The 17482-nt window shown below is 41.9% G+C and overlaps 1 protein-coding gene across 1 annotated transcript in view; it reads left to right on the top strand.

Moving 5' to 3' along the window:
• Positions 1-17482, top strand: part of ERBB4 (erb-b2 receptor tyrosine kinase 4) — a 976023-nt gene that overhangs the window by 687862 nt on the left and 270679 nt on the right. The window contains exon 4 of the mRNA XM_084642839.1: positions 3849-3983. Coding sequence (XP_084498965.1) covers positions 3849-3983 — 135 coding nt within the window. The remainder of the gene's footprint in view (positions 1-3848; positions 3984-17482) is intronic.

Below are 17482 nucleotides of genomic sequence, written 5' to 3'. Positions count from 1 at the left end.
CTTTCTCTTGGGACAGAATTACTGGCAGCTGCTGTGTGGGATATGTCAGGGATCATAAGAATATCATACAGACAGATCAGTAGTCTACCTCTAATCTGGATTCCTTTCTGTGCAAAATAGTTATTATTGTCGCCATTTTAAGCCCCTTTTCAGTGGAAAAGACAAGCTCTTAAACCAAAGATTTCCTAGAAATAAATGTCAATACCGGTAACTGATTAATGTGGAGGAAGGACGAGTTTGCATGTGATCCCTTTAATCATGTTATTTTATGGAGACTATCTCCTTTACATGGTATGTAAATCCTAATATTCGTAGTGAAAAATGCAGGGTCTTATTTCCTTAGTGTTTGTAGATGTTAATATTCCCCTGAGAAGTTTTTAAAGATTTGCTCTGGATCTCTAGACTACAAATAACCTTAATCATCCCCAAAGTAGTCAAGAGTTACTTTTAATGTCTCCTTAAGAAGGATGCCACTCCTAGCAGCAATTGCACCCCTTAATGTCATTCTAAGATGCCCTTAATAAGTAACCTTCACATTTTCTTTGCTGGGACTTGCATCTGTAACACGGAGTGTCTCCTGGGGTTTTAGCTGCACCGCTCTCATTAACTTTAATGAGAGTCACATGGCTAAAAGTTTGTCCAGTGCTTTGATACACTGAAAAACAAGAGGGGAAACAGTGGAACCGACAGGATTTCTGGAAGGTGAAAAGAAATTGTTTTGAAAAGAAATCCTGCTACTGCTGCTTCTACCTCGAGGAGAATAGCCTGCTCTACTGAGATTTGAGAAATCAGATCTTTAAGGAGATAGAGAAATAAGGAATGCTTAAACAAAAAGTAAGCATTGCCACAGAAATTATGTAATGACTAGATACTAATAACATCACAAATTAGCAAAAAATGTTTTAGAAACAAAGAGGACAAACGGTAACAAAGATTATATTTCAGGAAGTTATGGTTAAAGTACATTTCCATTGTGAGTATCACTTTCTAATATGTCTTGTACATGGATTAGCTCCTATCTGCAGTTAGAATGACAGCTCCCACGGTGCATTTTATGCTATCTCCTATTTTAATTTCCTAGAAAGCGTTCAGGGAACAGGAACTTCAGGTGTTTCATAGAGGGGGCGGGGGAAGTCTTTAGGGTTCCTGTCTGTCTTCTTCTGCCTACTTGTCTGTTTTTGTCTTGCTTGCATTGCTGTAAATTACAGGTCCTATGTTCAAGGAAACATTACAGCTGTCAGGCCCCTAAAGTGAGATCCTCACTCCCACTCTGGCCCCTTTAGGCCAGGAGAAAGGACTGGACCAGTGTACAGGGGACTGTAAGCTGGGGAAGGATTTCTGAGGACAGCTGAATGTTGCCCAAGGATTAAGGTGACCATAAGTCCTGTTTTGGCCGGGACAGTCCCCCTTTTTAAGCCCTGTCCCCGACGTCCACACATTTTTGGCAAAAATGGGCATTTGTCCCAGTTGCAAGTTGCTCTGATCAGTTGGCAAAAGCAAGTGGAACAAACCCCAGTTTAGTCAAAAAAGTGGATTGCATCCTCCTAGGGGGGTTGCAGAGGAGCCTTTGGGGAGGCTAGTGGTGACATGAGGTGCTGAGTGGCGGGTCTTGGGCAGTCAGCCCGGGGCTCAGGCGGTCAGCCCCAGTCCCGGGCAGCCAGCCCAGGGCAGTGCGGGGCTTGGGCAGTCAGCCCCAGTCCCTAGTAGCATGGGGCTTGGGCAAGCAGCAATGCCAGGTGGCTCAGGCCAGCCCTGTGTGGGGTAAGGGTGGGGCTCAGGATGCCAGATTGCTCAGACCAGCCCTGCACTGTGTCCAGATGTTGCTTCGGTAAATATGGTCACCCTACCAAGGACCCCATCGAAAGCCCTGGCATACATGGTGTCCTCAGTAACAGAAGGTGCATTTCAGAGCAGGGGTGGAGCACATACATGTCACTGCAGAAATTCTGGCCTGGGCTGCCATCCACAGAAGCTGTGGTCATTAAGACAGCTTCTCAGGGTTGTCTGTTACTTCAAGGACAACTTTACCCCCTGGAGCAGCCCATTCAGGATGGTGCAAAGAGGTTTAAAAGCCATCTGAGCCCTACCTTGCCTTGTGCTGCAAGTTCCGTGTTTTCTAGAGTTTTCCAAGGTGGATCTGTGTATTTTGGATAAAAGCAGATGGGTTTCATCTTACTGACTTGTTCTGAAAAAGAACAAAGCAGGAGGGGCAGAATCTTTTACGGAACCAGATTCAATTACAAAACTCAATTTTGGGAGCTGATAAGTCACATTTTCTGATGACAACTCTTCTAGAATAGGAGACTTTCTTCAAGGGAATGCAAAATATTTTTGGGGATATAATCAATGGTGTTTACTGAGCTTTTTTTCATGGAAAATTTTGACAAAAGTGTAAAGAACAGTTTTTATCTAAATTCTCCAAGGAAAATTTCATTTTTTTCACCAGAAATTCAAAAACCAAAATATTTTGTCTGGAAACTGAAATATTTTGATTTGATTTGCAAATGCTGCCACAGTGCCTTATGGAAGTTGTAGTCCGGGTGCCTCATGATCCCATTCTACTCTATACACTGGGCTCCCTAGTGAGACTGCAGTTCTCACTATGCACCATGGTCTCCTTAATGGTAGTCCCTGGTCATGGCGCATCATAGGAGAGGCAGTCCTGTTGGGGAGCACAGCCCATAGAGATGAATGGGGAGAACTGATCTTCCAAATCAAAATGTTTCTGGGTTTGGGTGTTTTGGTTTTTCAATGAAAAATTGAAGCCAATATTTTCACACCAAAAAAATCCTTTTGTCAAAACCCCCAATTTTTCATCATAAAACAGTTTAGATAGGAAAAAAAATAAGTAGTTGCTGATAATTAGAAATTAAATATATGGTTGAGAAGACATGCGCTTGAAAGGAGAGAGGCTATTTCTGTTACCCCCAGGATAACATGTGGCCCAATCCTAATACTCTGTCTATTTCCACTCCCCTGCATACACCCGCTATGCTAAGGGCTGCAAGGGTGGTGGTGGTGGTATCAGTCAGGAGAATTCTCAGTTACCTGATGAAGAACAGAGGAGCTGTGTCTGGGGTCCAGAACCTGGCCCATAAGGCCAAAGTGTGGTACACAAACACACAGCTTTTCTCCGCAACTGTATTTCAGGTGCATGTGAGAGTCTGGCCTTTATCATAGAAGACTCTAGAGTATTTAACCTGAGAGTTGGCAAGTCCTGCACAGAACCATCTCTTATCAGTAGAGAATAGAATGAAGATAACCTTTCAGATAGACTGCATGGAAGTGTAATTCTAGAAAGTGCTTTTCCATGGTCATGACACATGCCCCAAATTCTACCAGTCCTAAATAAGAGAATTCCTTTCTTCCCACTGCCAGTAAGACCATTTAGTTTATATGTTTTTAATTACATTTACAGCATGGGATTGTGCGTGTCTGATTCAGACTAGAAGAGCGTATCATTTCATTATTTTATCTCAACAAAATCTTGGACATTTACACACACACACACAAATAGATGAGGGGTACATTCCTAAGTAGACTAGAACAGCAGGTGTTGTTCCCACAGACTCATCTGGAGACTGTCAAATCCCTTTGTATGACTGGTATGAAGAGTTTGCACTGTAATCTGTGGCTATCTTCGTCAGGACTCTTTTGTGTGTAAATAGATGGTTTCAGTTTTCAAATTCTGCTAGCTGCTTGCGCTTCGATTTTCGGAGAGTTACAAGGGATTTTAGCCATAATACTCACATTTAAAATCAATGTTCCTTCCCCACCCCAGAAGCAATATATTTAATCAGCTGTACATCTCAATGCTGAAGGATTTGTCGTCTTCTTCTTTGATACAGAAATACTGAATGGAGGGGTATACGTTGGCCAGAACAAGTTTCTTTGCTACGCCGACACCATTCATTGGCAGGATATCGTGCGTAACCCACGGGCTTCCAACTTCACTTTGGTTCCAACAAATGGCAGCTCCGGATGTAAGTATTGGTTTTATTTCCAGCCTTGTAATGAGTACATCATGACATAATATAAATACAGTCCCAGGTATTCCATGGATCCTGCTTTAAAAGACTGTTAGCAAATTCTCCTTCCTTACTGTTGGTGCTTTAAAAATTCATTGACTCCTTTGGAAAAGTGTTTTGTCTAGAAGTGATTTTTTTTTTACGTGTGTATTTTCTGTATTTTTTTCTTTCCTATTTATTAGTAGAGTGCTGGTGTGAAGACAGGATATGTATTGTTAGGATTTCTTTGCTCCTGCTGCTTGTTCTCTGCCTTAAGTCACAATCCCCTGTTTGTGACATCATAATTAGTTGCTGTAGTAATTCTGGTACAAACACAGGGTTATTATTAGTTTAGATGAGAAATGAACTGTTTTCCTGTATAATCCTAGCAATACAAAGGACACACAGGAAAAAAAAAGATACAGAGTAACCAAGTGTTTTTAAACAAAATGTTTCCCTCTTTCCCAGACCTTGAGCGTACGTAGAATTGTATTAACCAGTTGACATATTCCTCCAGCACTAAGGAATCATTAATCAATAATATTTTGGGAAAAAAGAGTCATATTTCTCAGTACCGCTATTATTCCCCCATGCGATGCTATAGTAATAATATGAAACCTAATGTGGAAAGGTGGTAGTAAATTACATCCATAATAGAGTATGATTATGTAACCCAACGCTCCTGGGTGGGCTATTATCTGCAGGGGTTGAACCTGGCACCGCTGGATGTAAATCTACAAGACCTTGGAGAGCCCTGCCACAAGCCCCAGTATCAGGGTTTGCTGAAGGTTTCAGGAGGCAGGGCTGGAGCCCATATATTTCTGTAGGGATACTGGGCAATGGGGACAGGCTGTTGTATCTTAGGCAGTCTCCAAGGGCTATCTAAGTTATACTGATGGCCCTGCTAGCCTCTGCAGCCGCTCCAAATTGGATGGGAGCAGAGGAGGCTTAAAGGGAAAAGTGCAGAACAAAACTACACCCTGGGTAGGAGCCACAGGATTTGCACCCATATTCATAAAGAAGAATACATTTTGAACACATGTACTTATTCTTCACACCATACTAGCTTTCGCGCTAACAGTGAGCTGGCCTTTCCCCGTCTGTCTTCTCTCCCAACCGGAAAAAAGAGAACACAGCCGCTTGACAGACAGGGGTCCCATCTCCTAGTCGGCTGTGAGCATTCATTTCCTCCAGCGGCCCATCAGATTTCATGGTTCCTGCATCCTCCAGCTCAGGAGCTGATCAACAGCTTCTGCCTCCCAGCAGGTACCTTTATGTGTCTCTGATTTATACAGCTACAGTTGTGGCTCCTAAAAAGTTCATTCTATTTTGCTGGAGAATTCCCCACTGATTTTCCCTATTTTAAGTACAGGGAATCAAATCAGTGTAACCTTTTGAAATAGAAAGAACCTCTTCAGAGTGACCCACTGCAACAAGCAGCAGACTTAATTGCAAATTTTCTCTTGTTTTGATTTTGTTTTTGCATTGATCCTGAAAAATCAACAAAAAACAATGCAATGAATGAGACATTTAAGCATGGATTTTTCAGTACTCCCACTGAAGTTTCTGAGAGTTTTGCCACTGACTTCAGTGGAAGCAGAGCTAAGCCAATGCCAAGTTCTTATGGAAACCTCATCCTAAATTAATGTAGCAATCATTATTACCAACCTCAGGACAAAAAAAAAAGAAAAAAGAAAATATACAGGCCTACTGCTTTTTGTCTTTAACTTCTGTTTGCTTTACTTTTGAAATTTTAACACAGGAAAGGGCCAACACATGACCATAGGATGCATGTATATTAGTTACAAATGTAATCTAACCAGTGTTGTTTTATTAATGAAATGCATGAGCGACATTATATCACAGCTTCATAAATACCTCCACGTGGGAACAAATTTAAATATATTTTTCTCCATATCTGGCTCACATAGAGTTAGTTGTACTTTTCAAAAATATAAAAATCCACGTACAATAAATACAGATTCTATCCAAATTAAACACAGAAGTAATATAAATATTTGATGTACCTGGGAAAGCTAAACTGCCTTTATCTACACATTGTGCATAGATAGGAAACTAAACCCCACTCTATTAAAAAAATAGCTAAAATGGGATGACAAAATGTACTGAGGCTTTGGGAGACATCAGAGAAAATGACAGCTTCTTAAAACTTGTTGAAATATTATTCAGGTTCCACGTGCGGGCGTCACCCTTTCAAAATAGCTGCAATTAAGTAGTTGTATACAAAAAAGCCTTCAAATCAAATCACTCAAAGAAACGGGAGAATCTTATTACCACCTGTCAAGAGTTAGGGGAAAGTGAATATGTTACCTTGGTGCTTTGCAAAAGACTTAATGCAAGTTGTTTGTGCTGATACTGAAAGGACTTGGTAAAATGATTTGAACATTGAATTATAACCCTCAGAGTGGAAGTCTGTACAGAAGTGCAAAAGATGAGGCATATGCCTCGCACTTTTGATTTAGAGGTCCCCGTATCCACTGGTAACATGGACACAGCCGGACCAGCCTGACCTGGGTTATACCAATCAAATGTATGCTGAGTATTTCAGAAGGACTTAGATCCTTTTTTAACATAAATTCTGTGGGTGTAGTGTGATGATCTGTTTATGGATACAAGATGAGTGTACTGTTTTATGTGAATTTGTCTGAAATTTCAGGTGCCTCTGAATCTTAGAAACTACACCAAGCTTTATTAAGTGCATATAGGAAGTTATTAAATAAAGTTAATTAGTTGCTGTGGAAACATGTTAAGTAGAAGAGATGACCAGATAGAATTCTACGAGAGCACCTGGGGGAGGAAGGGGGTGTTCCCTTTACTAACCCGAACTATCTGTTACAGAGCAGGGAAATAGCACATGGGAGAGCCACCTCATTTACTCTTGCAAGATCATACAGATATGACTACAAAACCTCGTTGTCAATGCTGACATAGCAGCGGCTGTTAGATGCAATAGAGTCTGTGCAGACGTGTTACCTGTCTCATTGCTATGATATCATCAGCTATGGGGAGCAGTATTGTCTATATAGTGTGCTGTGCTGACATCTAAAACTAGACTGGAGGAATTGAGGTCAACTTGCAGGAACATACTTTGACTAGTTACTCCTACATCACCTCAGTACTCTTCCTCAGAGGGGGCGTATTAGACACTGGGTGATAATTGGCAAGGCAGCTAGTGCCAAGTGTTTGGTCTGGTCTCTACATTTTTAAGGGTTGCAAGCATCCTGTCTACCTACAGTGAGGTGTTATCAAGCCTCCTCAATAATGAACGCAAAGCCTCCCCACTGCTTGTCACCAGCCACGGCTCCAGCTTGATACAAGGATCTCACAATGACAAGTTTTGGCCACCCCACCTACCGTCCCCAAGTCCCTGAATATACCTAAGTGGAACAGACTGAACTCAAGCAGAAAGGGTAATGCATTTATAACCTCCTGTCCTGACCTTGCACCCATGTGCACATGTAGAGATCACAGCCACCGTCCACATTCCACTGTTGACTTCCTTGTTCCAGTCTCCCAGTGCTGCTCTCCGCCCCAGGGAGTAGACCAGCAAACAAGCCCTGAAGCACAACAGTACCGCTACGGGGGATAATTTCACTTGGAGCCCTCCCCTGCTGTTCCAGGGCACCCGGGGGAGTAGGGTTAAGGCAAGAGAGCTGAATGAAATTAAAATGCCCTGAAGTGACACCACTACCATGCTGCGGAGTTCATGTCACTGTAGCCGCTCCACGGCAGTTACTTCCATCAGTATTCCGACAAAGCTGAGTTTGGCCCCATGGGCTCTAGGAATTACTCTCCTTTGCTTTCCTTCTCTGCAGCCTGGGCAATGACTCTCTTAGGTGTATCCGTGCTAAGAAGCCAACTGCAAAGGCCAAAGCAGCTTAACCTCTCTGGTAGCAATGGTGCCAGTAAATTAACAAAAAGAAAAGGAGTCTCGAAGGTGCCACAAGTCCTCCTTTTCTTTTTGCGGATACAGACTAACACGGCTGCTCCTCTGAAACCAGTAAATTAACACTAAGCGCTGCTGCTCCTTTATTTCCTAGATGCATTCTCATCATATTTTCTCAACACATGCATGCAGAAAAACTCTTCTGTGCGGCTTTTGAATGACATGGTTGGTGTTGGTACTGTTCTGAAGAAGAATACAACTAGTAGCTGCCAGCATACTGCTCACTATGCATCACTGAAATGTAATAAACTAATACTGTGGACCAACAGTGGACCAACCCTGCTTCACTGTTCTGGGTCTAAGGATGAGGATCCTTGTCCTGTGTTCTGATTTTTCCACTCAAATAATAGTGTTTACCATTTTAGGTGATTTTTTTCTTCACAATACCTTTTTATCTGAAACTTTACAAAATTATTATTATTTCAGGCATATTCTTCAATGTTAGCTAACCCTAGGCCAACGTTTTTCTGGCCTGGCACATAAAGATGAGATTTTTCAAAAGTGCCTAATTGACATAGATATTCTTTCTTTGGCAACTTCACTATATGGCCCTTTTCCTACTTGTTTGCGTTTTTTTTTTTCTTCTTCCCATCTATCTAAGACGCCTGTCAAAATTTCTGCTGTGTTCTTCAAATCTGACTTAAGAACCTCTGTTGGAATTTTAGCTGGGATTGGTGCCTTTCCACATTTTTTTTTTAACCAATGAACAGCCCTCTCTCCTTCTACTCTGGTTATAGGTCCTAGTTCAATGTCCAGATCTTCTCTTTCCTCTAGCTGGGGGATTGGCCACTGGCTCAGCATTCAGTAGTTGATTAAAGTACTACTTACATATGTTCAATTGTTCTGATGTCCTCATTGTTAAGTAGCACTCATTGTCTTGAACTGGTCAGCTGGTATTTGTTTTTCTGCCTGACAGCCGCCTAATGATGTTGTACAGAATCTTCATGTTATTTTGTGCTGCAGTGGTCTGTGCATCTGTTACCATTTTGCCTAAAAAGTCTCATATGTCTTTCCTAGCCCCAAGGAGCCCTAGCTCCATGCATATTTTGCAAAGTGAGCAATTTTGCAGGATTTGGCACAAAACTGGGTTAAACTCAGAAATTTGGAGTGGACAGATCTTTGCTCTGAGATTTTGAATTTGTTTTAGCAAAGCTTGAAGGGTCCAAATTATTAATTTAACATAATTGAACATAGCAAATGGCATAAATTCAAGTAAATCAATACTGCATGTAAAAATACTGAAAGTATCTGGAGTCACTAACTTTTTAGAAAGATTAAAATTGCTTTCCATTTTGTATTTTTTTAAACTAGTAATGCTTTAATAAATTATTCAGGAAAACTCCCCTATACAGGACCGCACTGAAGTTAGTGAAACTTAAACACATGCTAAAGTACGGTCCTGACTTGAGGTTTATGGGCCTGTTTGAAAGCTTATTGAAGTCAGTGAAAGAATTCCCATTGAACTCAATGGACTTTAAATCAGGCCCCATATTAGTTGTGAAATAATCAAATTTTGGCAAAATGTTTCAAGCTAATGGACTGTAACTGTATTTTCAGTGTTTTTTTATACATAATGTTATGCTATTCTATCATTGCTTTATCTACAATAACACCTGATAATGCACTTCATATAACAAAGTAGGAAGCTCAGCATGGAGCTCAGAAACAGTATATTTTTTTATATTGTTTTATAGATTAGAAAAAAGATTACTCCCTGTCTGCTTGTATTTGATCTGCTAGATCTGTGTCGCATTAATGGGAACAATTAGATTAAAAATTCCTCCTGAGTTCTAATACCACCATCTTAGACTATTCATAGAATTGCAGATTTTAAGGTCAGAAGGGACCATTAGATTGTGAGGTCTGATTTCCTCTATATCACATGCCATTAAAGTTCATACTGCTACCCTGTGTAGAACCCAAACACTTGTGTTTGACTAAAGCATCTTTTAGAAAGGCATCCAGTTTTGATTTGAAGACATCAAGAGATGGAGAATCCATCACCTCCTAGCGTAGTTTATTCCACTGGCTAATCACCTTCACTAGTTATTTATTTATTTTATTTTGCCTTTTTCTCATTTAAATATGTCTGGCTTTCACTTCCAGCCATTGATTCTTGGTGTTCCTTTTTCTGCATGTTTAAAAAGCCCTTTAGTACCCCGTATTTTCTCCCCAGGAAGGTATTTATACACTGTAATCAAGTCACCTCGATCTTTTTGGTAAGCTAAACAAACTGAGTTCCATAAGTCTCTCAGTGTAAAGAATTATATCCAGCCCTTGAATAATTTTTGTGGTTATTCTTTCTGCCCTCTCTAGTTTTTCAACATCCTTTTTAAAATGCGGTCACTAGAACTGTATGCAATATACTAATATTGGTCTCACCAATGCCATACAGTATAATAATCTCCCAACTCCTTTTTATACTTCTCTTTATCCATCCAGTGATTGCATTAGCCCTTTTTGCCACAGCATTACTCTAGGAGCTCGTGTTCAGTTGTTTGTCCATTAAGACCACTAAAGCCTTTTGAAAGTCACCGTTTTCCAGGATGCAGTCCCCCATGCTATAAGCGTTGCCTGCATTCCTTGTGCCTAGGTATATGACCTTGCATTTGGGCATTTGAAAATGCATTTTGTGTGAGTGAGCCCAGCTTACTGAGTGATGCTGATTGCTCTGTGTGACTGCCCTGTCTTCATCATTATTCACCATGCCACCAACCTTTCTGTCATCTGCAAATTTTATATTTACTTTCAAATCATTAATAAAAATATTGAAAAGTGTTGGGCCTAAAACTCATCCCTGCTGAAGCCCAGCAGAAACAATGACGACTATCCATTGATAGCTACTTTTTGAGAGCTCAATTAGCCAGTTCTTAATATTTTACATTGTATTTTACAAGGTGAATTATTTTTTTAAAATCTAGTTGAACTTCTGCCTTTTTTCTTTTTCAGTGTTTTGCACTTCAGTTTAAAAAATGAAAATAGACTGGACAGTTTCAATGTTGTTTATAATCAGTTTTATTTTGAGGTTCCTACCTTATGTAGGAGCACGAAACTTGAGCTGCAGATGTTGCAGGGAAATGTGTTACTATTTTAAAAAAGAAACCGTATCCATTTACATTATATAGAAACATTATATATGGAAATATTTTGTTATTGAATTTAGATTTTGTGATAGCTTGTTTGTTCATCATCCTAGCTTTGGACCTAAATTGCCTGTCCCTTATCCCTTTAATTCTTCCAATCGGCCATAAAAAAAATCAGATATGCAGATGCATACGTGGCTATTCAAGCACACAACACTGGATATTTTATATGGTATGCCTTGGGATTTTATTAGTCAATGTTTGAATAGTGCTTTGTCAGTGTAAAGTGCTATGGAAGCACTAAGCATTCTTCTTCTTACTGGGAATTAACAACATGGTGTTTGTGTCTGATGGTAAGTGATATAAGGATAGCGTTGATATACAGTAGTTTACTGCGGCTACACAATAAGGTCTGAAGGGTAGTCAAACCATTGATTTAATATTCAGTATAATAGAGCTCTCGGTGGGTTAAGTCAGTGGTTCTCAACCAGGAGTATGTGTACCCCTGGGGGTACGCAGAGGTCTTCCAAGGGGTACATCAACTCATCTAGATATTGGCCTAGTTTTACAACACGCAACATAAAAAGCATTAGTGAAGTCAGTACAAACTAAAATGTCATACCATGACTTGTTTATACTGCTCTGTATACTATACACTGAAATGTAAGTACAATATTTATATTCTACTTGATTTATTTTATAATTATATAATAAATATGAGAAAGTGAGCCATTTTTCAGTAATAGTGGGCTGACATTGAAGTATTTGTATGTCTGATGTTGTAAGCAAGTGGTTTATGAGTGAGGTGAAACTTGGGGGTACAGAAGACAAATCAGACTCCTGAAAGGGGTACAGTAGTCTAGAAAGGTTGAGAGCTACTGGTTGAGAGCCCTAGTGGTTAGTGCACCTAGTGCCACCTCCCAGCGGGCAGGTCTTGCAGTTCTGGCTCTCTTTTAAGCAGAGTTGTGGTGAGGTGGGCAGTGTTAGGGGAACCTGGGCCCTCCCACTCCACCAGGGTCCAACCCAGGGCTTTTGGAGAGCCAACAGTGTCTGGCCACAAAAGGTGCCCTCCAAATAACCCTCCCAGGTCACTTCCTGCCATCTGCTGTTCTCCCCCAGCTTCCACTCCAATATAATGTAAAAAGAAAAGGCAACCAAGCCATCTGCCCCAACCGGGCTCAGAATACAGTCTTAGTCCCTCCAGGGGGCTTCTCCAGCACCTGTGGCAGGAGCCTTCAGGGGAGGCCTGTCCTCCTCCCCAGCTTTCTTTTCTGAGCTGGGTTGCTCCCTTTTGAACCCTTTCTTATTTGGAGCATGCTCTGCAGGGCTGGCCAGGAGGGGCTACCTGGGCCCATTCCTACCCTTTAACCACTTCCAGCCCACATGGGGTTTGTATACCCCCATCACACCTTGCAATTCTTCACGCAGCACAGCAACTCATTTCAGGAGTAGCATGTCAAATATTAGGAAGGAGTCATTTTTACACGTAACTAGCCTACCCAGAAATTTCGACTCATATCTGCACCTAACATGTTCCATTTTGTAGTAAGTCTGTGGGAGCCCTGTGTTCAGAACAGTGTAGTAGCCCGGACCTCAAATATGTGCGTACCTATCATGGACAGATGACAATCCAAGGCTCTGACGTTTGGATTAAGTTCAGATAAACATCCAAAATTGCAGATGCTCAGCTAACCCTCCTGAGAGGCACTTCCCTTGGCCGTTAACAACGGTGAAGTTTTACCATGGAAAGTCATACCTTTACACACCAGTGGTTTGTGTCACACCATCTGAAATGGATGCACGAGGAACAAATTTCCTAATTATTTCATCACGTAGAGTCAGTGCCCAAACACTACCACCTGTACCAAGCCTGAACAGTTGGGCTTGGCACAGGGCAGAAGACTATTATGTGGGTTGGATGGATGAAGTAATCAAAGCAGAAGCCTGGTTGCCAATGCCTCAGCAGAGATGCCCCTCTCAATGCAAAATGGGCATCGCAACCTAGAAATTTCTTCTTGAAACCAGTGGATTCCTTCTTGTCAGAAGACAAACTTATGGCTAAGCGCAAAATTATCATTGTCCCTAGTACTCAGGCTCTATGCAAGATTCATGCAAAGCTACTCTGTTCACTTGCAAGCTTTTTTATTTCTTTTCAAAGGAGCAGGATTTATCCCTAAATAAATAAATACAAATCAGGATTAAAATTGAACAAAAATACGTTAATGTATGTAGGCTGAGGGAAGGTAGGCGGTGCCTAATTCATACTTAAAGCCAACTTTAAGACGAGCTAGTATATCATTCCAGGTATACATCTAAATTGGAAACTACCTACGGGGAAAATGACATTCCAGAAAAGTAGATGCTGAAGACATTTGTTATTGCAGAGTTTGTAAAATTATAACCTTTCATTGAGGTGCATTACTTTAACTTGAATTAACATTTTAAATGTATGTTTGGAGAACAGGGAAAGGGGCCTTCGCAGACAGGTGGTCTCTGTATAGAATGCAGTCATTGCGACAGGTGTCACTGTGCAAAGCTAATACCAGTAGCTGTTCTTTCACACAGAGCACCATGAATAACTACACTATCCTGTGAAAGCTCTTTCGATGCTGAATACACCTCACATGCTTGCAAAATTGCATTTTAACAGCAGTAATGCTTCCATGGATTTCTCAGCTGGGAGCACATTAAATAAGAGCTGAGTGGAGAGCCAGTATTTTATGTTCTTAAAAACGTATATATATTTCCTCCTCTCCCTACAATTAAAGAATATCGGTTCAGAGTATAGTCTGCAATTGAAAGAATGATAATACAGAAACAAAACCAATATTTCTTGAGGCATGGATTTTTGCCAAACCTTTGAGAACTAAAGGTGAGGGAAGAATGAAAAGTGGAAAATAAATCCACTGTGCTCCTGGCCTTCAGTAGGTGCAACTTAGAAGCACCGTGAACACATTTTATGTTTGGGGCAGGGCTGGCCTTAGGGAAAATGGCACCCTGCGTGAACTTTGTATTTTGGTGCCCCTGGCCCCCGTGGGCACGGCACCCTCCCCATTGCGCCTGGCCCCTGTGGGTGCCCTCCATTACCTGGGCCCCCAAGGGCTCCCCACTCCCCCTTCACCCCTAGCCCCTGTGCTCCCCTCCTGTGCCCCTAACCTGCCCGTAACCCCTCCCCTTTGTCCTAACCCATGCACCCCACCTCCCGGGTGCCCATATGGGGAAACTGACCTGGATGCACCTGCTCACTCACCCTTCCCGACCCCATTCCCTGAGTGCTGCTCCTCTGTGCAGCTCTAGGGGGCTATGTGTGTCTTGGGGGGGGAGCAAGGAGCGACATCAGGGCTCCCTGCATCTAGGTCACTTTCCCCACCTGGGCTGTGTAAGAGAAAGTCAGCATAGCAGCGGCTCCTGATGCTCACCTCACAGCCCAGGGGGGGAAAGTGATCTGGATGCACGGAGTGCTTAGTGTTTCTCCTCGCTCCCCTCCACGCCCTTCATAGCCCCCTACGGGGGCGCAGAGGACAGTCAGTGGGGAGTATAAGCCGTATCTGTGCATCTCTGCTCGTCCCTCTCCCCCATTCCTCTGCTGGGAAGAAGCAGGGAGAAATCTGGGCACTCCCCCACTTGGCACTCCCCTGCCAGCCAGGAGCAGCTGCTGACTCTACACCGGCAGCACACATCTCTGCACTACTGCACGGCGCCCCTTGACCATGGCACCCCTGGGCAGTCACCCGTTTGACCCACCCCTAAGACCAGCCCTGGTTTGAGGTGTCAGTCACTGATAGGCTGAACTGGTTCTGTAAGCAATAAGAATCTGGACAGTCTTTTCTTTCTTCAGACCAGCATGTTTGGATTTGGAGGGATGAATCTGGAAATTTAGGCCAACATGCCCAATTTCTGGGTGCTTAATATCAGTGGCGTTGGGACAGTTTTTATAGTGGGGATGCTGAAAGCCACTGAACAAACCTGTAAGCCCTGTATAGGATAGAAACTACTTCAAGCCAAGGGGTGCTGCCGCACCTTTAGCACCCCTAGATCCAGCACCCCACTCAATATAGACACACTGAAAAGGCCTGATATTTTTCATTGTGTTGGTACTCAGAACTTGCTGAAAATCTGGTCCCTTTCATGTCTAAGCATGTCCAAGTAAAAATAAATGAAAACATACTTAGGTAACACAAATACAATGGCCAACTTAAAGAGCATTTTTAATTTTTAAGTGTGGAAATGGTTGAGACTATTGTACCCAGAGATAAATATCTTACAAAATCTTCCCTTTAACCCTTTGAGTGCTTTAGTGTATTGTACAAGATCCTATGTGTTATACCACCGCTGTGTTGTTCTAACATCAGAAGAGTTTCTTCCCAAAGGAATCCTAGATCAAGATTATGATGTTTGAAAGAGGCTGAGGGGGACATGAGATTTCAGTTGCTTCAAGATGACATTTAGTGCCCCCCAAAACTGAGGCACTGAAGATCACTAGTCATTTTTTGGCCAACAGTCTATGTTCAGCAGCCCATGTAGGGTTCTGCCACCACTTTTGGTTAGGGTGACCAGATATCCCAATTTTATAGGGACAGTCCCAATTTTTGGGTCTTTTTCTTATATAGGCTTCTATTACCCCCCACCCCCGTCCCGATTTTTCACACTTGCTGTCTGGTCACCCTACGTTTGGTACTGTTGTCACCATTAAAATGTCATAACTTAACAGCCATTTCTACCAACATACATGAGTTACTACTTAGTCCAAGATTAGAGAAATGATATAGTAATTCACATGCCACTATGTGGCAGCTGTTGGTAAATGCTTACGTTTTAATGGCAGTCTCTGTGTGCATATAATGTATTACTGCACACCACCTGTTTACCCGCAGACTGGCTGTTTAAAGAGTCTTTTACACAAGGGAGAAACTTTCAGCTTAAATACTTAGCAACTTACTTCGTCTTAGTCACCAGTGTGTCTTGAAAGTAGGAAATTAACTGCAAATACTCAGAATATTAGAAATGATCTGATTGAATTGTGATTGGCATATTTAGAGTGAGTGGGTGGTTAAAATTGGTCTCTCTTGAGCAAGCTTCAGCTGCTTTAGCTGACTGCCTTTGAAGGGCTGCTTGAGGAAGAGAAAAGAAAGGAAACATTATAAAACCAGTCACTAAATTGTATTGAGCAATTGTCTTCTTGAAACTTCTGGGCAGGTGCATTCCTTTGAAGTTATCTATCTGTTAGTTCAACAAGGTGCCCTATTCCAGCCACTTCTTTTACAGACAGCACCTGTTGAGCACAGGTTTGATTTCATTCTGTATACGTTCTTGGCACAAAGAAAATAAGGAAAGGAGTTTTGGTTGGTGGTTTGTGTGTGAGAGAGAGAAATTTGATTTTCTCATCTTAGGGGTACACAGCAGATGATCTTATAGTGGGCCGTTCCAGCCCAGACTCTTTCTGTTGCTTGCTTGAAAGAGAAACTTCACATTACTACAGCTGCATTTTCTAGGCATATGTCACATGGGCTTGTTTGGCTGAACATCCTCAGAATTTGGGGTTGCCTCTATCACTCAAGGCTTGTGTTCTTTTGCTTTGGTAGTCATCCTGGCATACTTGGTTTCTTTCAGTCCCAAACTTCTCCAGTACACTCTCTTAGAAAGTGCTCCTCTCATACCTTCCACTATTTGGAACAATGTGTTTGGATTTGGGAGAATGAAGCTTAGGGACTTTGGATGAGAGTTATGGCTGACAGGCAGGAAAAAAGATAGCTAAATGAGGAAGAGGAGGGACCTTCTGGCTTTCTTGTATGTACTCTCTGTGATTGCTCATTTGAGACTTCTGGTTCTGTCAGGAAGGACTCCATATTCAAGTCCTCCTGGGCCAGTCTTCAAAGAAGCTCTGACTTCTCAAAATCTTGTTTCTATTTGTTACCCGGAAATCCTGTCTGGAACTAGCTTATGCCTGGCAAAATATAATTCTCAGTCAACTTCAGGAATATCACAATAGTCTTCACGGTAGGTGACCTGATTACAGAGGTGAAGCTTTTTGACCTCCCACAGATAAGATAATGACTTCTAGGCTCTCAACAAAGGTAACCTCAATCAGCACAGCTACGTGTGGAAAAATTCCTATGTCTACATGACAAACTCAATATGAGTCCTCAAGAAAGTATGATCAACATGCGCAGGTCAACTCACTCTATGCAAACCATTGTTATAGATAGCTAATTATCATTGGGATCCAGTACTCATCAAAATCAACAAGTTCCATTGACTTCTGCGGGTGCTGAAACGGCCCTTGCTTTCTCCCATTCACTCCTAAGGAAGCAAATGGGATGTTGACCTCACTTCATTTTATCTGAAGAAGATGGTGAAATGTGTCTGTGTTATGCTAATGGCATCCTTGCTCTTTCTCCACCTCCTGAAAATAGGTTTTTAAAGAG

The sequence above is a fragment of the Lepidochelys olivacea genome, assembly GCF_965140295.1.
Source record: "Lepidochelys olivacea isolate rLepOli2 genome assembly, chromosome: 11".
NCBI classification, from domain to species: Eukaryota; Metazoa; Chordata; order Testudines; family Cheloniidae; genus Lepidochelys; species Lepidochelys olivacea.
The sequence above is the reverse complement of the archived record's forward strand: the minus strand, read 5'-3'. Positions and strand labels throughout refer to the sequence as shown.